This window comes from Hyperolius riggenbachi, chromosome 7, assembly GCF_040937935.1.
Source record: "Hyperolius riggenbachi isolate aHypRig1 chromosome 7, aHypRig1.pri, whole genome shotgun sequence".
In the NCBI taxonomy this organism is placed as follows: Eukaryota; Metazoa; Chordata; class Amphibia; order Anura; family Hyperoliidae; genus Hyperolius; species Hyperolius riggenbachi.
In genome coordinates this window covers 255,697,061-255,720,891 of record NC_090652.1, presented here as the reverse complement: position 1 = coordinate 255,720,891, position 23,831 = coordinate 255,697,061, and the positions used below count along the sequence as shown (strand labels likewise).

Here is a 23,831-nt window from a genome sequence, read left to right as displayed (position 1 = left end):
GATGAGCAGGTAGGAGGGGGGAATTTCGCCGCGGAGAGGGGCTTTTAGGTGCCCCCCCCCCCCCCCCCCCCCGCAACAAGCCTGCCCACCAGAGCGATCAGACCCCCCCTGCACACCATCCCCATAGGGGGGGAAAAAGGGGGGGCGATCTGATCGCTCTGCATGAAACCTGATCTGTGCTGGGGGCTGCAGAGCCCACCCAGCACAGATCACAAAAATTAACGCTGGTCCTTAAGGGGGGGGTAAAGGGTGGGTCCTCAAGTGGTTAATGGGGAACAAAATGGTTGATTTTTGCAGCACATCTTATGTAATTTGATGTTGTTAAATATTTTTTTTGGTTTGCATCCCACTACACATTTTTTAAATTGACAGAAAGTTAGACTCACACTTGTAACTATGGCAACAGTACTTTGCTTGGCGTACAGACTGCCAAGAAACTCCCACCATGTTACCATTTTCAACATCTGCATTTATTTGTTTACTTGTAGCAAAGTCTGACTTTTTAATGTTACATAAATGTTTGCATGAGTAATTAGTTACATAGAAAAAAATACTTTATTTCTTGCATACCTGAAGGTATCTGAACTGATATGTGACACAATAAGATAAAGATAAGTACATATAGGACTAGCCCTACTAAGAAATTGTCTGAAGTTCCTTTCTGTTTTTCTGCATTTGCAATTGTTAAAAAGCTAGTGCTGTCTATGCAAACGAGGAAGTCAAGCATAAAGTCAGATTTATAAACAGAAGGCAAAAAAAACACCTTGTATCTGGCTGAGAAGGTTTTAGTTTTTAAAAATATTTCAAAGGGTCACACAGACTTTACATCAGACTGGCATAACTATTGTTTAGAATTCAGTCTTGAAAATTCAGGTCTCTTATTAAAAATATCACTTATTATATTTTACTAATGTTCTATTTGCCATCAGTACTGCACATACAATTAATTATCTCATAAGTTTATATTGAGTTTGGGTTTTCTTTAACTCATTGATAGACAGCTGGTAGTGAGTTACATTCTCATTTGGGAGTTTCTTTCAAAGAGGTGGAAATAATCTGATGAGATAAACAATGGTATCCTTATACTCCTGAAAATGTCTTTTGTTTTAGAATCCCAGTTTTTTTTTTCTTTTTAAAAGTTAAAAAAGTAAGTTTAAAGGACAACTGAAGTGAGAAGAATAAGAAGGCTGCCGTATGTATTTCCTTTTAATCCAATACTGGTTGCCTGGCAGCCCTGCTGATCTATTTGGCTGCAGCAGTAGTTACTGAATCACAGCAGAAACAAGCATGCAGCTAATCTTGGCAGATCTTACAATAATGTCAGAAACACCTCATCTGCTGCATGCTTGTTCAGGGTCTATGGCTAAATGTATTAGAGACATAGGATCAGCAGGAGAGCCACGCAACTGGTATTGCTTAAAAGGAAATAAATATGTCAGCCTCTATACAACTCTCTCCTCAGTTGTCCTGTGTTTTATTATCTCATATGAATGACACACAGTCTGTGTCTCAGAAGACCCAGGTAAGTAAAAGAGAACTCTATCTGCCATCTCAGGTTTACTTTACAGTAATGTGAAGCAAAAAAAAAGCTACTTGTCTATAAAGAAAGTTAAGGCTGTGGATATCATATAGAGCCTTCCTGGTCCTCTCTCTCCCCCCATTGTTCCTTCCCCTAGTGAAGTTCTTTAATCAGCTCAGTCAAATACCTCTTCCTTTCTCCTCGGGCAGCCTTTCAAGGCGCTCACTTCCAAAGATGAGCACATCGGTGCTGCTCATGCACAGTACGGATGTGCCGTCTTCAGAAGCACACAGATCAGCGAGTGTTTCGGACGCTTGCCCGAGGAGGTATTTTGTTGCCCAACTTCACTGGGGATGGCCCTGGAGCGGCACGACGGATCGAGGACTGGGAATGCTCTTTTCTATCCAGAGCCTTTCCTCTCAATGGGTAACTCATTTTTGTTCACTTCAGATTTAGTTTAAAGGAAACCAGAGACGATATAAACAAAAAGTTTTACACATACCTTCCTCCAGCCCCATCCGCACAGATCGCTCCCATGCTGCCGTCCCCAGTCTTCTGTCTCGTCGGTACTGGGTCCCATAACTTCGGCTAGTCTGCGGAAAAGAAGTGCGCCCTCCACGTATCTCTACGGCGGCTGCCAGAGAGTTACATAGAGGGTGCACTTCTCTTGCACAGACTGGCTATCCAGAAACCATACAATATTAATTGTATAATCTTACCACTTCCTTGTAGACTAATGCTGGGAATACACGGTTCGTTTTTGCCTTCGTTTAAACCTTCGTTTCGATTGTGCCTTTTGTCCTTTTCGATCCCGAAATAATCGGTCATACGGTTAATATCACCACCCACGGTTTCGTTTTTTTTTCCGATTCTGATGGTTTCGTTTTTCAAATGATCGAAGGCTGCAAAGAAACGAAACGAAAATCCCTTTTTACAGGGACGGACTAGCATAAACGAATATATAATCGATCTGAACAGCCATCAAGCCTACCAATGGCTCGATTAGATGGATAAAGAGAGATAATATCAAACATGTTCGATCACTAGTCGTTCGTTTTTGGGGTCTATTAATCGAAACTATAATGAGATTATGACTATTTTCACATACGTTTTCAACACTCGATTCGTTTACCGAACGAATCGAAGGTTTAAACGAAGGCAAAAACGAACCGTGTATTCCCAGCATAAGATAGCTTACCTAGAAAAAAAATTATTCTCAATCTGTTGGCCTTTATACTAAATAAATGTGTAGAGATCACTAAATTGATGTGTAAAGATACGTAGAGGGCGTGCTTCTCTTGCACAGACTGGCCGCTGAAGTTACGGGACTAGTGATACAGAAGACTGAGGACGGCGGCTTGGGAGCGATCCGTGCGGATTGGGCTGGAGGAAGCCCCAGGTATGTATAAAACTTTCTGTTTATATCGTCTCTGGTACACTTTAAGGGCACTTTTATAATGGGTATATTCTATACCAACCTAAGCACATGGTAAGTAAGTTGAAATAGTTTCCCATTAATCCTCTCAATGTATAGAGCCAGACTGACAAAAAACACTTTTTCCCCTGAATAGAAGAACTATTTCATTTAAGATGTACTGATAATTGTAGAGAAGAAAGGCAGTTTTGTATTGCCAGATCTTTTAGTCAGTATAGCACTCAGAGGATAGCTGGAGAATGAGAAAGTTGATTTACATTTTTTCATAAGATAAAGTGCTCTTGTTGCTTGTAGTGCGGCGAGCATACAGTAATTCAGATTAAGTCTGAAATCATTTAATGCTTTATTATCCATTTGTCAGACATCCAGACGACCATCCTTACTCCAGAGAGAGGTAGATGTGTGTGATGATTGGATGTGTGTGCTGCTGTGCCACAGAGAAGCATTTTGTGTTATTTTTATGCTTTGTGGCCTGCATGGTGCATTACTTTAACTCCTCAGAACAGTAGAACTGGTTTCTCAGTAGTGTTTGGTTTTATGAGTGGTGTTTGGTGCTACTAACTCAGCATGATGGATAATACCTTCTGCTGGTTTATGAATATTGATGTAAATTGCACTGAACTCATTACTTTTACTCAGAACATATTTCCGTTGCATATGCATTAGAATAAATGGAGCCCTTTTTTCCTCCATTTGGGCATTATGATTATGCTGTAGACGGGTTGGGCACACTTAATGATTAAGTGCACTTTTAGCTATGCATCCTGCATTCCTCTTGCTTGTGTAGCACCAGGTGAAAACACATACATCTGTAAAAGGTTGCCATACATCAGAATATGTATAGGCTGTTCGACCTGGAGACTGATCTCTCTGTTTAGAGAGAGATCTGTTGTCTGTGCATATACCACAGGCCGATTTCCGATCGACGCCGCATATGCTGCCTCACTAGATTGGGTGCGTGTATCACGTCACACATGTTCCCATGTTACGCCTGCAACCATGTGGGGTGCGTGTATGAAGACGTAGCTGGCGGCGGACACGGACAGGTTAAGTATACTGCAAGGGGGGGGGGGGGGTAAAAAAAACAAGTTTGCTTTCCTAAAACAGAAAGAATTTGCGATAATTCAGGTTGGAGTGAGCTCGAGATGTCTCCCAGGCACCACTGCTGAATATATGCAAATTAACCATTGTACCCTTAGAAGCTAAACACACCTCCAGAACCGCTGGAATGCAATGATGTGTCAGCTTGTTAATATGTACAGAGCCAAAATAATCCAACATGCATACAGACTGTTTCGGATTGTTTGATCCTCATCAGTGCATGGCATGGATTAATTTGGCTCTATGGAGTAGGGCTTGTAAATCCGAGAGGCACAGACTAACCAGCAAGCTCATGGTGACCCAGAACTCATTGGGGTGTGTAAGGGACTACAATGGTCCTAAAAGCCCCCTTGCTAAGATGTTAAGAAAAACAAAAGTTTGCTTTCCTAAAACAGAAAGAATTTGCGATAATTCAGGTTGGAGTGAGCTCGAGATGTCTCCCAGGCACCACTGCTGAATATATGCAAATTAACCCAGCTTCTAAGGGTACAATGGTTAATTTGCATATATTCAGCAGTGGTGCCTGGGAGACATCTCGAGCTCACTCCAACCTGAATTATCACAAATTCTTTCTGTTTTAGGAAAGCAAACTTTTGTTTTTCTTAACATCTTAGTAAGGGGGCTTTTAGGACCATTGTAGTCCCTTACACACCCCAATGAGTTCTGGGTCACCATGAGCTTGCTGGTTAGTCTGTGCCGCAAGGGGGGGTGGGGGGGCATTTTCCATTAGGGAGGACAGTGTCGGTGGTTCAACTGCGGTCATCGCTTGTCCCGATATCTCACGCTGCTATCGCCGTGCACCCAATCGAGCAAGTCGGACCTACATCTCGCAGCATGTCCGATCGATACATGAGACCGATTTCGACCCAATTGGTCGCATTGTCAATTGGGCATGCTCTTGTTCGTCCGCCAGGGTTGAGAGATTACAAAATGATGGATCTCCGTGTTCTCCCCACAATTGTTTTTCAGCTGTTTTCCAATTTAGAAAAGCTAAGTGCTCTAACCCCGCCTGAATGTCAAGATTCCCAAATAACCCCATCATTGGTATCATTTTTTTCTTTTTCTGTTTAACCAGTTCACCACTAAGGGGTTTTCAATAACTTTTTAGCACTCAATTGAAAAAGTGCTATCAACAATATTTGAGTTTTCTTGTTTGCTGGTGGCTTAAAAGGCATTTTATTGATAATATGTAGATATATTACCTGGGAGAAAACTAGGGACTAGATTTCAGAATCCCTGCAGGTAACCAAAACAAACCTATGTGTCTAATAGGAATGCTCAGTGAGACGTGTAAATAATTCAGTGGGTTTTTTTTTCTCCTAATTCTATACAAATAATGCAGGTCTTGATTGGTCAATTTTCTGCATAAATTTGCATTAACTGTGAATAATTTGAATCTCAATGACCATCCCTAGTATCCAACATAAAACAATCTCACAATCTGTGTGGAGCCACCAGAATTGTATAGGAGACTACAGTACCTTAGTGCAGTACAACTTTTCCCTTTGTTTTCCACAGGTAGCTAACTCAAGCTCGTTTAAATAACTTTTTTTTTTGTTAAAACAAAATGTCTAACCTGGAAGAAGAGGTTATTTCAGGCTTGTATAGTGAAGCAGTTGTAAAATTAGAACTCCTTGTATTATAGCAAGACTAGTGCTGATAAGCTAGAACATTTCTGTACAGCCTCTGATGAGACGTCAGTGCTGGCAGGTGAACCCAGGACAGGAGTTTCATGGCAGGTATCTCGATGAAGGAAAAACTTCAGCTATCATAAGAAATGTTTGCGGGATCCAGCTTTTCATTATTTCATAACTCCATAAGAGTTCACCGGACTTAGTTAGGCAAGGGAAATTAATTTTGATGAATGGCATTGTACAGGGCTGCATCTGTATTGGCAATAAATCATCCAGTGCTTGCTTTGTGCATGGCTTTCTATGTAAATTAAGTATAATCATTGTGTGCCACATTTATTCAATTCTGCATCAGTTAAGCGTAATTGCTAATCTTTATGCAATATATTCTGGAGAGTTATTAATGACCTTTTTCCTGTGCCCTTGTAGCAGCACAACTTCAGCCGAGATTGAGAAATGTGCTAGGCTGTGTTTGTTAGCTCTGGGAATTACATAGACGCTTTTCTGGGTAAATGACAAAGGCGACAACTTTTCCTTCTCATTCCAAAGGAGAATGTTTGCTGAGAAAAGACTTTTTACTTGTGTAAACAAATACAGAAATGGTTGCTTCAGCTGGATGACTTTTTGTGATGTAGAAGATGACTTGTTTAGTTCGAGGACTACCGTCCACAGGGATCGGAACTTGATTCCTTGGGTGACAGTATAGGGCACAGTGCTGTGCAAACACATTGCTAGTCTGCAGGCTATCAATGTGTTCTTTGTTTTCAATTAGCAAAAAGAAAGAGTTTCCAGACTCAGGTTAGTTAAGATGCAATCATACATTTAAAATAAATGCTGCTTTCAATACTGTGTTCCAATCCACGTGTATAGATTAATCAAGCGACTCAATGCTAACTTGAAACAATCATGTGGGCACCAGTGAATTACAAAGGTGGTTTCGTCGCAAAATGTGACAAGGATTGCATGGCACCACACACATACATCGCTCTTCCAGGGTACACTGTACACAGAGGCTGACTGACTGACAAATATTTCACACTAAGAGTGGATCTTCATGGACCACTGCATAGGCAAACGCACTGGGGGATTACAGCTGCCCAGAATCCCCCCTCAGACCAGGGCCAATGCAGTGTCTGGGGACAGGCACAAGTTGAGACACCAGAATACCTACAGGTATCCTGTAGCTCACAGCACTGCCCCCTTTTCAGCACTGCCCCCATATACTTATACTGTATTGTGCATAGCTGAGGATACCTTTCAGGAATCCCCCCCTTGAAAATCCTGGGTTTGCCCCTGCACTGTAAAGCTCCATGACAGAGATGTTAACAGCTAGTCTCCTATCTTGGTAGCAAGTCACTGCTTATCAACTCTCTGCAGATCTTATTTAGCACACAGTATTTCTTAATATAAACAAGGGCAGTAACATGCTAGGTTTTTGTTTTTTTTAAATAGAGCTCAGATTAGTAATACAATTATATAGCATTACTGATCAGAGCCTAATTTAGAAACCTTTTAATCACACTCAAAGGATTTAGACTATAACTAAAATTTGGTATAACACATACTGTATATCAGAACTACTTAAACAAGGCATGATTTCCAGACAAGGGGCATGTCCAAGATATGCTAGGACAACACTACACAGTTTGGTGAATGGCACTCTCCAAACTGCATCTTCATTCAGTCTTAGCGGTTCATCTGTAGACACACCCCGTTGCGACTGTTCAGGTGTTTAATCAGGTCACTTATCTCACACAACCGTTGTCTTGACATGTCAGTCCCAGCACACACCATGTAAGCAAGTGCGGTTATGTCTGTGTAGTTCTGGAGGGAATAGATTTTTCTTCACAAAAGTTTAGATCTCCTTCAAGTATAAGTACACCAAAACTTTTAGGTAGTTTATCCACATAGGCGCACAGAAAGGTCCTTGAATGGTATTTGTTAAATTTGTTATTTGTAGAGCTGACCTTACAGAAACTTGCTTATTCTCAACACATGTCAAGACTCGCTATAAATATTTGCTACTCTTTCCAGAATTCTGGCACGGCTCAAGTATTCAGCTTGGTTGCTGAACGGCGGAAAAAGTTCCAAGAAATAATAAACCGTAGCAACAGCGAGGCCAATCAAGTTGTACGGCCAAAAACATCATCTCTGAAGTGGACGGCACCTGGTTCCACCCCTCAGCTGACCACCGTGATTCTAGAGGTGAAGGAGAGCATGCTGTCCCTACTGATCAGACTTCACCAGAAACTTTCTGCAAAGACAGACTCGTATTGCCCTCCATGGGTGGCAGATCCAGACTGTATTGCTCAAGCTGACCTGTCAAAGTACGCACACGGGGACGGAGTGACCGCGGTAGAAAGGATTTTATTGAAAGCGGCAATTCAAAGCCGATTAAACAAACTTAGCATTGATGAGATCTGCAGGAAGTCTGCTCCTCCTGTTCCACCCAAGAAGTCTAGCCCTGCTGAGAAGAAAACATTGGACAAAGAGGAAAGGTAAGCTGTCTTTTAATCTTTTCCTTGTTTTTTTTTTTCCGCTGTAATGCTGACCACCTCCTCCGGGTCCCGCTCACGTAATATGGTGTGATCGCCACCCAAAGGTAGGATGTCAGCATTAAAGAGTCAATCACCTCTTCCACCACTGAGTGGTGCTGTAATGCCGTCATCCTCCAAGTCCTGATCACATGTCATAACATGTGATTGGGACCTAGATGAAGATGTCTGCATTGCAGCACGGTTCAGTAGTGCAAAGGGAGAGCGAATCCTGCATCCAGATCTGGTAAATATGAAGCGCTTATAATGAAGAAAGAGAGTAGCGCTGGACTTACTACTATTAAAACAATATGTGCCTGATTCATCAAGCAGAGCTGCTAAAGCAGCGCAGCTTAATGAGCCATAGTGCGCCCTATGCACACCTTACATAGCAGTGCTCGCTGCCATGTAAGGAGTGTGCCTTTCTTAGTTACACGCATTGCTTTATTAACTGAGGGTGGCCCTGCTTCTGTGAAGTATCGCTACCGCCATACTTCACTCGTGGCTGCTACTGTATTAATTTACTTTGCTATGTAAATTAATAAAGTAGAGGCCGCGGGTGAAGTATCGTGGTAGTGATACTTCACAGAAGCAGGGCCACCCGCAGTTAATGTTACGCGCATTGCTAAGGCAGCAATGCGTGTAACTAAGGAAGGCACACTCCTTACATGGCAGTGAGCACTGCTATGTAAGGTGTGCATAGGGCACACTATGGCTCATTAAGCTGCGCTGCTTTAGCAGCTCTGCTTGCTGAATCAGGCCCCACGTTCCTTTATTTATCACTAAAGCAATCACATGTTATGCTGCAGTTCAGAAAATGGCAGGAGGAGGTGTCTCCGGTATACTGTGTTTAAATCACTCTTGTCACCATAGAATAGATGGTGCAATTGACCTAATCCAAAACACAGATGGACCACTCCAGTTCCACTCATTCACACCGCATGCACACTAGGAACTAACTAATTCCCCATCAATATGTCCTAGAAAACATTCCCAGAGCTTGGTCAATAAAAATGTTTAAAAAACATACAAAAAAAAAAGTATCCTCAAGGTAAGATAATCCGCATAGAGCCCTATCAGATGTGTCATTCAGATTAATGCACAGTATCCAGTATAAGTTTGCTTATGGAGCAGTATATAGGATTAGTTGGAGGCATAACGTAGGTATTATGTGGCGTCATTCAGATTAATGCACAGTATCCAGTATAAGTTTGCTTATGGAGCAGTATATAGGATTAATTGGAGGCATAACGTAGGTATTATGTGGCGCACCGCTGCCATATAGTTTACTCGCAAGTTCCGTTGCTCTTGCTCCTGGGTTATTCTTTGTGTCGGCTCAGGCCAGTAGCTCTCACACCCTCATGTCTAACAAGCAGTTTTGCTTGCTGGAAGTACTGCAGTGCTAGCTGTATTGTGTTTTTCCATTTGTGCTAGTATCTGAATCCTTGGGTTTATCCAACCTTAACCTCCCTGTCGGTCTATTAAAACCGCCAGGGGGCAGCGCTAGCTACATGATACCCGCTGTGCAGTATCCCCCCACCCCTTCCGATCACCTCCGGCGATCAGAGCAAACAGGAAATCGCATTCAGAACGGGATTTCCTGTTTGGCTTCCCCCATCGCCATGGTAATGATCGGGCTGACGTCATGGCATCAGAGGGAGTCCCGATCCACCCCATAGCGCAGCCTGGCGGTGATTGGCCAGGCTGCGCAAGGGGTCTGGGGGGGCCGTCTAACGCGGCGGGGAGCGGCAGCGATCGAAACAAACACGCAGCTAGCGAAGTGCTAGCTGCGTGTAACAAAGTAAAAAGTGAGCAAATCAGCCCACCAGGGCTTGAGCTATCCACCGCGGCGGCTTAGCCTGAGCTCTCAACTCGGGCTTACCGCTGAGGAGGTTAAAGAGCTCCAGTGAAAATAATGTAATAAAAAAGTGCTTCATTTTTACAATAATTATGTATAGATGATTTAGTCATGGTTTGCCCAATGTAAAATCTTTCCTCTCCCTGATTTACATTCTGACTTTGATCACATGGTGACATTTTTACTGCTGGCAGGTGATGTCAGTGAAAGGAGATGCTGCTTGCTTTTTTTGGCAGTTGGAAACAGTTGTAAACATCTGTTACTTCCCACAATGCAACAAGGCTCCCACAGTGTGATTTCAGATCCATGGTCCTGATATAACACTGTTGGAGGAGTTTTACCACAAACTGGTGAAGGTGGGTATCAGCTACTGAATGGGATGAAGTTAAATTCTTGGTAACGGTTTCTCTTTAAAGGGAACCTTAACCCTGTTAAATAAATAAAATTTCACTTACTTGAGGATTCCCGAAGCCCCTTGCAGCCGTCCTGTGCCCTCGCTGGCTCACGAGTGTCCCCCGGTCCCTGCTGTGGGTTAGTTTCGTTTTTGGCTGACTAAGAGTCGGCCCCCTGACAATGCGAGTTGTTCTTTGCCTTCCAGCTGTCAAGCGCGTCCTGCGCAGGCGCAGATGTGCTGGCGCAGAAGTATGTACTGCACCTGCCAGTAACAGAGTCTCAGTCATGCCAGTCCAGTTGCGCTGTACATGCAAGGCCCAACCGGGAGTTGGAGTGTGATTGGGGGTAGACAAGTAGCAGGGCCATACATGCTCAATGCAGCTGGACTAGTGCGACTGGGACTCTGTTACCGGCAGGCGCAGTATGTGCTTGACAGCTGAAAGGCATTACTGCCGAAGATTGCAGAACAGCGGAGCCACCCGGGAAGATGACGAGGGAGCACATGGGGCCGGAGGAAGCTCCAGGTAAGTGTAAATGCTGCTGATTCTTTCCTCTCAGGTACACTTCACTTTAAAGAGGAATTATATATTATGTAGTCAGCGTTTGCTCATTGTAAAATCTTTCCTCTTCCTGATTTACATTCTGACATTTATCACATGGTGACATTTTTACTGCTGGCAGCTGCAGCTTAGAGGTGATCAATGAGATGCAAATATTTCCGGGTTCATGCAGGATTATGTAAATGTTTACCGTATTTTTCGCACCATAAGACGCTCCGGACCATAAGACGCACCCAGGTTTAGAGGGCAAAAAATGGGGAAAAAATATATAATAAGCCTGGTGAGTCTATGGTGCAGGGGTGTCTTGTGGAGCTTTGCCACCAAGCTACCCAAGCTTTGCTGTCCAGCTAAAGTAACCTCTGCTGCCCTCCAGCTACAATAACCCCCACTGCCTCCCAGCTATAATGACCCCTGCTCCCTGGGTTAGAAAAACTATACACACCCCTGCGGCACCCCCTCCCCAGGCTCCTGTATATCCCACAACTGCAAGGAAAAGTCTTTCTGCAGTGGCCCCTCTCACCTCCCTGTATCCCCTAGCAACTGCACAAATAAAAAAAGCTGGCATATCTCCCCACCCCCTCCCACCTCACTCTCTTCCAGCACCTGCTGACTGCAGCATAATAAACATTTTCGGAGGCATCCCCTCCCCCGCCAAGTCTTCTGCAAGTGCAGAATAAAAACCATTTCCCGGGTGACCGCTTCCCCCCTCCCCCCGCAAGTGTATTCCCCGGCAAGTGTATAAAGTTATAAACCTTTTCCCACATGGCCGCTCCCCCCCCCCCCCCCCCCGATAAGCTGCCTGCATCCTGGCGAGTGTAGGATCAGCAAAGAGTTTCCCCGCAGCAGCTCGATCTCTGTTAAGCCACCACTGTCCCTCCGGGCAATTGCAGAGTTAAGCGCAACAGCGGAAGCCATACCTGATCCAGCCGGCGCGATCCTCCTCCTGTGTCCTCTCATGCCGGCAGCCTCCCGCGATCCTCAGGCAGCCTCCCACGATCCTCCTCGTGTGGTCTTCTCATGCTGACAGCCTCGCTGGCGCCCTCTAACAGCGTTACCCCTGCGTCACGTGAAACTCTTTGCTGATCCTACACTCGCCGGGATACAGGAAGCTTAGCGGGGGGGGGGGGGGGGGGGGGCTGCTGGCGTGTGTGCGGGTCGGGAAGGGATCGTCTGGTACTTCCAAAAAATTAGTATTCGGACCATAAGACGCATGCACTTTTCCCCCCCACTTTTGGGGAAGAAAAAGTGCGTCTTATGGTCCAAAAATTACGGTATGTAAATAAATGCAGCTTGAAAATGGGCCAATCAATTTAACCACTTCACCACTGAGGGGTTTTACCCCCTGACCACCAGAGCAATTTTCACCTTTCAGCGCTCCTTCCATTCATTCGTCTATAACTTTATCATTACTTATCGCAATGAAATGAACTATATCTTGTTTTTTCCGCCACCAATTAGGCTTTCTTTAGGTGGGACATTATGCCAAGAATTATTTTTTTCTAAATGTGTTTTAATGGGAAAATAGGAAAAATGTGGGGAAAAAAAAAATTATTTTTCAGTTTTCGGCCATTATAGTTTTTAAATAATGCATGCTACTGTAATTAAAACCCATGAAATTTATGTGCCCTTTTGTCCCGGTTATAAAACCGTTTAAATTATGTCCCTATCACAATGTTTGGCGCCAATATTTCATTTGGAAATAAAGGTGCATTTTTTTCAGTTTTGCGTCCATCCCTAATTACAAGCCCATAGTTTATAAAGTAACAGTGTTATACCTTCTTGACTTAAATATTTAAAAAGTTCAGTCCCTAAGGTAACTAATTATGTATTTTTTTTAATTGTAAATTTTTGAATTTTTTTTTAATTACAAAAAAAAAAAAAATGGGGAGTGTGGGAGGTAATGAGTTAATTTTTTGTGTAAAAGTCATTTATTTGTATGTGAAAAATGTGTAGGGTGTAGTTTACTATTTGGCCACAAGATGGCCACAGTAACTTTTTGCTTTATTGCGACCTCCAAGCCTCCTTCCGGAAGCTTGGAGGAAGAATAAGGAGGCTGGACACGTGAGTTTCTTCTCACAATGATCGCGCTGCCCATAGGAGAGCAGCGGGTCATTGTGGGGCTTAGATCAACGAACGGGAATGGATTTTCCCGTTCATTGATCTCCGGGCGAGCGGGCGGCGGCGGTTTTACTAGCGGCGGGCGGCGTGTTTACGAGCGGGAGCGCGGACAGCGTCGGGAACGCGGAAAGTACGTGTTTCTCCGTCCCTGGTTTTTAAAGGATGGAAAAAGGGGCGGAGAAATACGTACGCGCGGGGGTAAAGTGGTTAAACCTTACTTGACTGATCCATTTTCAAGCTGCATATATATGTATAAAAAAAGTACATAATCCTGCATGAACTTGGAAATATTTGCATTACATTGATCATCCCTAGTGCAGCTCTTCAGAATTTTTGTTTACTAAGAGTTCTAAAGCCAGTACAAAATATACCTGGTCTCCCAGAATGCTCTGGGTGTGGGAATTCCGCATCACAATCAACCTAGGATAAGCATGACCAGGCGGGTGGGGCTACAGTCAATATACAGCAATATATAGATATAGGAAGTAATTCTGATGCTGGAACCAGGATAATTACCATAAGTGTCTATCCTGAATAATTTACTGCATTCTGTCATTACAGTGCCTCTTTAATTAAAAAGCAGGCTTACAATGTACTGCTAGTTTTTATTTTTTGGTTGTTAAAATATGCTTCATTTTTTTTTCTGTAAGTTATGCAAGTTGTTACAGTTTTCATGAAGTTTTATACAAAGCTGAAAGTTAAATGTAAACTATTTTAAGTAAAACACGTCACTAAAATATTTTGGGGCATAACTCAAGCTGAAAACCCATACCAGTGCTAGCTGTGGTCCAGCCCGGTTCCTAACCTCATGCTTAACACAAACACTATCAATTGAGGGACAATGACTATAAAATATTGCTTAGAGAAATCTTATCAGCAGCACAGATCTTTTACTTGATATTTCAACATACTCCGTTGCTGAGTACTTCACATATCTGAATAGACCTGAAAAATAGGAACATGACAAAGGCAGTAGTGTAGTAGGTAGAGGTAGCAATGAGCCCACACGGTGAATGGGAGCAGCTCACGGTGAATTCGCTGCCTTCAACTGCAGGTCCCTGGGTGAGGTTGCTGTGGTGGGGTAATTATGAGGGTTTGCTTTTTATCTGCCACGCAAGGTGTTGCGTGGCAAGATATTCATTTTCTTTCTTGTAAGGGTTTTTCACTTCCTCTGGATCAACAGGGATATGTGAGGGAGCAGGCTGGTGTTTTACTTTGTTCTCTGGTTGAACTCGATGGATGTATGTCTTTTTTCAACCCAAGTAACTATGTAGGTTAACCTCTTCTCTTCCTTCATTGCTTATCACATGAGTGCAGAACACCAGTAACTGTTTGTTCAGCAGCATTAACCTGAATCCCCATCTCATTAATTCCTCCAGTCCATGGGTGAGGAGTGTGAGGCTACTACATCCAATGAAATACCTTGTAAAAATATATGATAAACGCTTCTGATTGTACAGCATTTTTAAAATTAAATGTGTGTGTGTTTCCTTAATTGATTACATAATAATGCTGCTTATTTTCCTGATGACCCTCATATCTGCAAGGGCTTTATAAAACTAAAATTTTTAAAGCACATACGCAAACAAGAGTATCCCAAATAAAAGGAAAATGTAGGAAGGGTTGTAATTTTTGTTTCTTTTCTCCCATTGTGATTTCTGAGTCTTCCCGCTGCTTAGCCTCAGATCTGTGGCTTAGCAGGTCACATGACACCTTCACCAGCAGCAGTAGTTGGTGACATCTCTGAATGAAGATGAATCTAAATCGCCATTGTCATGCTGCTCACACCATGCCCCTTCATTTCATTGTTGAATTTCAAGACGAGTTTTCTGGGTAATGAAGATCGAACAGCTTATTAGAGCTCAATGATGACCCATTTGCGGTTGCTTCAACCTGCCGACAAAGACAAAAGGTGGCATTACCCACATGATGCGCTGTCGCCATAGAAACTGAGACCGAGCACTCCAGGAACAGACTGAGAAGCTTGCAACGTTTTTCTTTTTTTCAGCCTCAGTGTCTCGTCCCCGTGAGCCATCACGGAAAATTACTGAGCTGCACTGAATCTGTCACAGTTTGTTTATGTCCTCTTATTAAGGATCTCTATTTACAGTCAGGCCTGCTTAAGTTGAAGCGTATCGGAGAGAGGGCGAGAAATGCATGCATAAGGGTTCTGTGCCACACAGGCCTTTAAAAATACAATTGCAGCACATTTTTCATTTAAATTCTGCACAGTCGAACCTGCAGGGCGAGGGGAGGGACAGAGATCTTTCAGTCTTCACAAATAATTATGATGTTGGCTACACAATGAACCTTTTCTGGAGCAGATATTGGCTTGCAAGCAAAGTCGAGATGGCCTCTGGCAGACTTTGATGACAGAATAGAGAAGGAGGGTGGGGGATTTCTTACGTAAATAAAAATGCTTGAGGGGTTACACAGATTGTATTGTTATTGACTTCATCTTTCAGCTTCTTGATGCTTTATTTTTCAACTGTTGAGACATATTTTTGTCATGTTAGGGGCAGGACACTCACATATCCAGGGATTGCACTTCATGAACATGCATTCACCTCAGATTCATATTATTTAAAAAGAGAAATTATAATGAAAGGCAAGAACACTGCAGCAATTGCAAAGCCATGATTTTTTGTGGCCATGCATCTACTACAGAGGGGAATAATCAGGCTTATATATATAAAGTATACTTAAACTCATCCCGCTTGCTAACCTCTGATTGACGGGTGTTTTAAAGGTAAACCCATGAAAGCTAGGTAAAGTATAGCAAGAGTAAATCATTTTTAAGCTGTGATGTGTGGTTTCTGTAAGGTCAGTGCCATGCAGCAGAAATGTCCACAGCCCAACACCCACAGAACGTGCCATGTACACAGGGGACATCTGCTGCGACTAGAGCAGGGGTGGCAAACCCAAATACAAAGTGGGCCGAAATTGTTAATTGGGATCTAGTCGTGGGCCAACCTCAATGTCTACTGTCCACCTTATAAAGCTCCCAGGTGTCTACTGGGACCCCTCCAACCCCTATACAGTCCCTTGTTTCTAATGGTCCCCTCCAAACCCTATATAGTTCCCTGGTGTCTAATGGCCCCCTCCAACCCCTATACAGTTCCCTGGTGTGTAATGGCCCCTCAAACCCCTATACAGTTCCTTTCTGTCTAATGGTCCTCTCTCCCCTATAAAGTACCTTGGTGTCTAGAGGCCCCCACCCTCCCCTATATTGTTTCCCTGGTGTCTAGAGGCCCCCGCCCTCCCCTATACAGTTCTTTAGTGCTTAGGGCTTTCCCCCTACTTCCCCCATGTGGCTTTGCTGGTGTTCCAGGGCTTTACCTCCAATATAGCTTACTTGGTGGTCTAAAGTGGGCCAAACATACTGCAAAGTGGGGAAACCACTTGAGGGCCAAATTCAATGGCTCTGAGGGCCAGACTTGCCCAATGGGCTGGAGTTTGACATGTATGGACTAGAGGGACTGTAAAGAGGAAAGAGATGGTTAAAACTCAAAAACTCAGACTTAAAGCGGACCCAAACCAAACATTTTTTTAATTCAAAATATTTAGTTGCACCACTCTGACACATACAAAGATAAATAAACACTCCTTCAAGCCTATGAGCATTTCAGTGCATGCTTTTCACCCTCCTTTTTGCATAACTAGGGTTATACAGGTGGCAGCCATTAGCAATTCCTCCTTTGCTGGACACCACCTACTCCACCAGTTTGCCGGATTATTTGCCGGCAATATGAAAGGAAGGGAGGGGTTTCTCCAATAAATGTAAAATATTTTATATTTGTCATCATGCAGCTGAAAAAAGGCAGCTATTTATTATTATAATTTAGAAAATAGATTTTATTTCTGAAATCTTGTATTTTTAGTTTGGGTCCACTTTAAAGTGACACTGAAGCGAAAAAAATGATATAATGTTGTGTAGTACGGATAGTTACTAGAACATTAGTAGCAAAGAAAATATTCTCATTTTTATTTTCAGTTTTTTTATTACATTGCATCACATTCTAAATGATTTTACAGAGCAGGCTAGTGAACTTTTGAGCTTTACTCTGCAGAAAAAAAACCAAAATATAATGACAGACACTTGAGATAATAAGCTTCAGAAGACAGAGCTCTCTGCAACTTTGAAAAGTCTTAAGGTGCGTACAGACATACGACTATAGTCGTTTAAAACGATCGTTACCGATGGCATTGCCCGACGATCGTTCGTAAAAAGTGCACGAACAATCATTAAAACGACCGACCAACGAGATATGTCGTTGGTAAAGAACGATCCATTCTGCCAGATCTTTTCCAACGACCATCGTTCAAAAAGTAATGTCTGTATAACGATCGGTCGTTGATCGTTCGTTCTCAAAGCTTTGCACATGCTCAAACAGTTGTTTTTGACACTTGTGTTTGAAATCATTTTATACATCATGTTGCGCACGCAACGCTCGTTCCAAGATCGTTCGTACACGAACGATGTTCAAAGTAGCCTTTCTTCAAACGATCATCGGCCGATACCTCCTTTAACATCGTTCGTCGTTCAGAACGAACGATCGTTATCGTATGTCTGTACGTACCCTTAGAGATCAGTGGCTCTTTTGCATAAATAACAAGTGGAGTTTCTTAACTACTCCTGTACTGGAAACCATATTAGACTCCTATCTCTGCTCCTAATGTTTTATTTCTTAGCTGTACTACACATACAAATCATTATATCATACATTTATTTTCACTTCAGATTCCCTTTAATAGCAAAATAATCTCTGCAGAGTACTTAATCTCATTGCATTTCTGCAGAGTACCTAATCTCAGTGAATCTCTGCAGAGTACCACATCTCAACGAATCTCTGCAAAATAATATATCTCACTGAATCTCTGCAGATAACCTAATCATATTGAATCACTGCATAGTACCTAATCTCATTGAATCTCTGCAGAGTAGCATTTCTCACAGAATCTCTGCAGAGTACCACATTTCACTGAATCTCTGCAGAGTACCACATTTCACTGAATCTCTGCAGAGTACCACATTTCACTGAATCTCTGCAGAGTACCACATTTCACTGAATCTCTGCAGAGTACCACATTTCACTGAATCTCTGCAGAGTACCACATTTCACTGAATCTCTGCAGAGTACCACATTTCACTGAATCTCTGCAGAGTACCACATTTCACTGAATCAATGCAGAGTACCACATTTCACTGAATCTCTGCAGAGTACCACATTTCACTGAATCTCTGCAGAGTACCACATTTCACTGAATCTCTGCAGAGTACCACATTTCACTGAATCTCTGCAGAGTACCACATTTCACTGAATCTCTGCAGAGTACCACATTTCACTGAATCTCTGCAGAGTACCACATCTCAATGAATCTCTGAAAATATGTCTCATTGTCTCATATGTCTCATTGTATTGAATCACTGCAGAGTACCACATCTCACTGAATCTCTGCAAAGTACCTAATATCATTGAATCTCTTCAAAGGATCTAATCTCTGCAGGGTACCACAGCTCATAAATCTCTGCAGAATAATACAGCTGACTGAATCCATGCAGAGTACCACCCATTTCTTAGTGAATCCTCTGCAGAGTACCACATATCATTGGATCTATGCTGAGTACCTTATCTCACTTGATCTCTGCAAAATACTGCATCTCATTGAATCTCTGAAGAGTACCTAATCTCACTAAATCTCTGCAGAGTACCACCTCTCACTGAGCCTCTGCAGAGTTCCACATCTCACGGAATCTCTGCAGAGTACCTAATCCTATTGAATCACTGCAGAGGGCCATATCTCAGTGAATTTCTGCAGAGTACCTTATCTTAGTGAATCTCTGCAGAGTACCTTATCTTAGTTAATCCCTGCAGAGTTGGTGTGTATGTTAAAGGATACCCGAAGTGACGTATGACATGATGATATAGACATGGGTATGTTCAGTGCCAAGCACACTAAACTATATGATGATCCTTTTTTTTCTTTCTCTGCCTGAAAGAGTTAAATATCAGGTATGTAAGTGGCTGACTCAGTCCTGACAGGAAGTGACTACAGTGTGACCCTCACTGATAAGAAACTCCAACTATAAAACACTTTCCTTGCAGACAATGGCTTCTGAGAGCAGTAAAGAGATAAAAAGGATCAATAGTTCATAGATTTTAGCTCTGGCATACGTTAAACTTAAAGAGTAGATTTAAACATAAAATAAAACTGTGGAATAACTTAAAAAGTCATTTTTAGGAGAAGGCAGATAGATACAATTGCTTATTTCATTTGTTTATTTTCGCTTCGGGTGTCCTTTAAAGAGACTCTGTAACAAAAATTGCATCCTGTTTTTTATCATCCTACAAGTTCCAAAAGCTATTCTAATGTGTTCTGGCTTACTGCAGCACTTTATACTATCACTGTCTCTGTAATAAATCAATGTATCTTTCCCCTGTCAGACTTGTCGGCCTGTGTCTGGAAGGCTGCCAAGTTCTTCAGTGTTGTGGTTCTGCTATGAACTCACCCTTCCTGGCCCCTCTATGCATACTGCCTGTGTGTTATTTAGGATTAGAGCAGCTTCTCTCTTCTCTCTTATCTTTTACAAGCTGGATAAATCGTCCTCTGAGCTGGCTGGGCTTTCACATACTGAGGAATTACAAACAAGGGCAAAGCTGTTTGCAGGAAGAAAAGAGCTGCCTGAAACTTCAGTGCATGGGGGAAAGAAACACACAAATGATCTCTTGAGATTCAAAAGGAATGCTGTATACAGCCTGCTTATGTATGGATGTATTTTCTATGTGTGGACATACTGTACATCAACCTACTTCCTGTTTTGGTGGCCATTTTGTTTGTTTACAAACAAACTTTTTAAAACTGTTTTTAACCACTTTTAATGCGGCGGGGAGCGGCGAAATTGTGACAGAGGGTAATAGGAGATGTCCCCTAACGCACTGGTATGTTTACTTTTGAGCGATTTTAACAATACAGATTCTCTTTAACCTCCTTGGCATCAATGACGAGCTCAGCTCTTCCATTACTGCTGGAGGGCTCCGCTCAGGCCCTGCTGGGCCAATTTTCATAATTTTTTTTTTTAATACACGCAGCTAGCACTTTGCTAGCTGCATGTCTACCTTGATCGCCGCCGCCGATGCGCCGCTACCTGCCGCGTTAGAGGGCCCCCCCCCTCGGTACCCCGTGCGCAGCCTAGCCAATCAGTGCCAGGCAGCACTGAGGGGTGGATCGGGACTCCCGTTGACGTCACGGCGTCGATGACGTCATCACGATCGTCGCCATGGCGACGGGGGACGCCCTAAAGGAAATCCCGTTCAGAATGGGATTTTCTTATGGGAAGGCTGCGCGGTGGCGATCGGAGGGGCTAGGCAGACGCCGCAGGGAGGGGGAATCATGTAGCTAGCGCTAGGCTAGCTACATGATAGAAAAAAAAATTGTGCTGCGCATCCACCCTGGCGCATTTAATAGAACGCCAGGGTGGTTAACCAACTGTAAAGGCATCCAAGTTTGTGTTATGGAGAGTGAGGAACAGACATTGGTTAAGCCTTTTTAATGAATCACCAGGGCCTAGTATGCAAGAGGCAATATTCACTAAACAAACTAATAAATGGATTTCCAAATAATAGAAATGAGTTTTTGTTTTTTTTGTACGCTGAAAAACTTCCGGTATATGACCTTCTGTTTGTTCATTGTCCACACATTGCCTCGTTTCACATTATGCAACAGGAGCTTGCTTGGGATTAGAATATTTTATGAAGACTCATCATAAACGTGTATGTTGATTTGGCATTCATATTTGCAGGACACAAATCTGGAAAACTGCCTGATAAGTTGTCCACAAGTCCTACCAAATGCACTGGCCCACTGATGGCGGGTGTATGAAAGATTAGGCTTTTGAAAAATGTTTGTTATTACTAACTCGCCCATCCAAAATGAAAACCCTCTGAAGGGCTAATCTATATATATAATAGACTAAGTGCCTCAACCTTCGAGCAAGAAGAAGTAGTACTTTGCATGAGAAAATTTATGCGTGCTCAAACACCAAGTTTAAGGCCTCTTTTCCACGGACTGTTGAGCTGTGTGCGCAGCAAGCAGTTACCAGGCAGCAGCAAGCAGTTGCCAGGCAGCAGCAAGCAGTTGCCAGGCAGCAGCAAGCAGTTACCAGGCAGCAGCAAGCAGTTACCAGGCAGCAGCAAGCAGTTACCAGGCAGCAGCAAGCAGTTACCAGGCAGCAGCAAGCAGTTACCAGGCAGCAGCAAGCAGTTACCAGGCAGCAGCAAGCAGTTACCAGGCAGCAGCAAGCTGTTACCAGGCAGCAGCAAGCTGTTACCAGGCAGCAGCAAGCTGTTACCAGGCAGCAGCAAGCTGTTACCAGGCAGCAGCAAGCTGTTACCAGGCAGCAGCAAGCTGTTACCAGGCAGCAGCAAGCTGTTACCGTGCAGTAGTGAACAGTTGTAAGAGTTTGAGAGGCATTTTACTACCTATCAAATGTCCATGGAAAAGAGGCCTACCCTAGCAAGTCTGGCTTTGCAAATCTGGCATAGGCCTGAAACACACCAGAGGAGTTTTTCTGAGCGTTTTGAGTTTTTAAATCTGCTGCTAATGTTATACTATGTGTCTGTGCACACTGGAGCAATGAGGTTTTGTAAAAAACCCCATAGCATTACATTGGGAAGAGGTTTTGAAACCTCTAAAAGCTCTTCCCAATGTAATGCTATGTTTTTTTTTTTACAAAACCTCATTGCTCCAGTGTGCACAGACACATAGGATAACATTAGCAGCAGATTTAAAAACTCAAAACGCTCAGAAAAACTTCTCTGGTGTGTTTCAGGCCTTAATTGGCTATTCATGAGGCAATGCTCATGCAAATTTGCTTTTGCGTGCCAAACTATGCAGGGTCAAAAAACCAATACCGCAAAGCGGTCGCCCTGCTACATGCCAGTGATGAGCGAAAATGCAAAAATTTCGCCTAATTTCGTTTTGACAGGCAAATTTTCCATCTAATTTTTTTGCGTTAATTTTCGCCTAATGCCAGTCATTTTCACGTTACTTGCGTATTATTGCTGACATTTTCCGCATAAGGGCATTAGCGTCCGCATTCAGAGAAGTTTCTTGCGCATTATTGCGGACATTTTTCCGTATAAACGTCCGCATAGACTGAATTTCCATGCGGATTATTGTGGACATTTTTCCGCATAAGGGCATAAGCATCCGCATACAATGAATTTTCGATGCTGGTCGAAAACGCAAATATTTCTGAAGATTTTCGTGAAAATTCGCCAAAAACGAAAATGGGATTTTCGATGCGAAACTGCTACATGCTACATTAGCACCACAGGGAGGATTCCCAATGCTCCCCTTTTTATACAACCGGGGGGACTGCGGGTCCCAGGCTCTCTCACTGCCTGGGAACCACAGCGGCACCCCGGAGGGGGAGGCTAGGTGGTGCAGGCGACACCCCCCCCCCAAGCGTGGCCAGCGCCGGGAGAGCCGTCTGCACCCACCTCCCAATATTAGAAACAGGCACTTACCTTAACGTCCATTGCGTTCTGCTAGATGCGCATTAACTTGGGGGCACCACATGAGAAAGGAGTGAAGCATGGGTCACCCCGAGCTTTAGAGCTCAGGGCTGGCTCACATACAACACTCCGGGGGAGGGGGGGGGGCTAGGACAAGCACAGACAACTAACTCCAGGGCTCACACCGCTGGAGCAAGCCATCCACCACCTGCCTCCAAAGGATGCAAACTGCAATAAATGCTTTCCATGAAAAAATGAATGCGCATGTAGCAGAACGCAATGGACGTTAAGGTAAGTGCCTGTTTTTAATATTGGGAGGTGGGTGCGGACGGCTCTCCCTGGCGCTGGCCACACTTGGGGGGGCGGCTGCGCCACCCAGCCTCCCCCTCCGGGGTGCCGCTGTGGTTCCTAGGCAGTGAGAGAGCCTGGGACCCTGCGGTCCCCCCGGTTGTAAAAAAAAGGGGGGCATTGGGAATCCTCCCCGTGGCGCTCCTGGATAGTGCTAATGTAGCATGAACTTATTCCCGCAGGGCGACCGCTTTGCAGTATTGGTTTTTTGACCCTGCATAGTTAGGCATGCGAAAGCAAATGCATATTTCCATGAGCATTGCCTCATGAATAGCCAATTAGGCCAGATTTGGAAAGCCAGACTTGCTAGGGTTAAACTTGGTGTTTGAGCACGCATACATTTTCTAATGGAAAGCCGAAAGGTGGGTACACACATCAGATAAAAGTCTTTGGAAAATGAAAGATCACAGACCAATGTTACCCCCTTCCATGTAGTATGAGAGCCATACCTACACAGTCTATTCTATTGAGCTGAACTCCCCATCAGATAAAAATTTTTGCAAGATGCTGCACACAAAGATGCTGTACACATGCAACAGATCAGTATCTGCAAAAGATCTGTTCCTGCAAAAAATCAGTTTCTGCAAAATGCATTCATAGTTTATGATATCTGCAGATCTCATGCTGGGCATACACGGTATGTTTTCTACCATGTAATTGAGCCGCTGATGCAGTGGCGTAGCTAAGGAGCTGTGGGCCCCGGTGCAAGTTTTACATGGGGCCGTTAAACAAGGTGTGTATGAGATCTGCAGATATAGACTATGAATGTATTTTGTAGGTACTGATATTTTGAAGATACTGATCTGTTGCATGTGT

The 23,831-nt window shown here is 43.5% G+C and overlaps 1 protein-coding gene across 8 annotated transcripts in view; it reads left to right on the top strand.

Annotated features, from left to right (window-relative positions):
* The window catches only part of UBR3 (ubiquitin protein ligase E3 component n-recognin 3), a 329,771-nt gene that overhangs the window by 171,198 nt on the left and 134,742 nt on the right, over positions 1 to 23,831 (top strand). For 4 of the 8 annotated variants that reach the window (XM_068245559.1, XM_068245557.1, XM_068245558.1 and 1 more), the window contains exons 23-24: positions 3,316 to 3,348; positions 7,721 to 8,184. In XM_068245559.1, coding sequence (XP_068101660.1) covers positions 3,316 to 3,348; positions 7,721 to 8,184 — 497 coding nt within the window. The remainder of the gene's footprint in view (positions 1 to 3,315; positions 3,349 to 7,720; positions 8,185 to 23,831) is intronic. The other 4 variants (XM_068245563.1, XM_068245562.1, XM_068245561.1 and 1 more) reach the window with 1 other exon arrangement.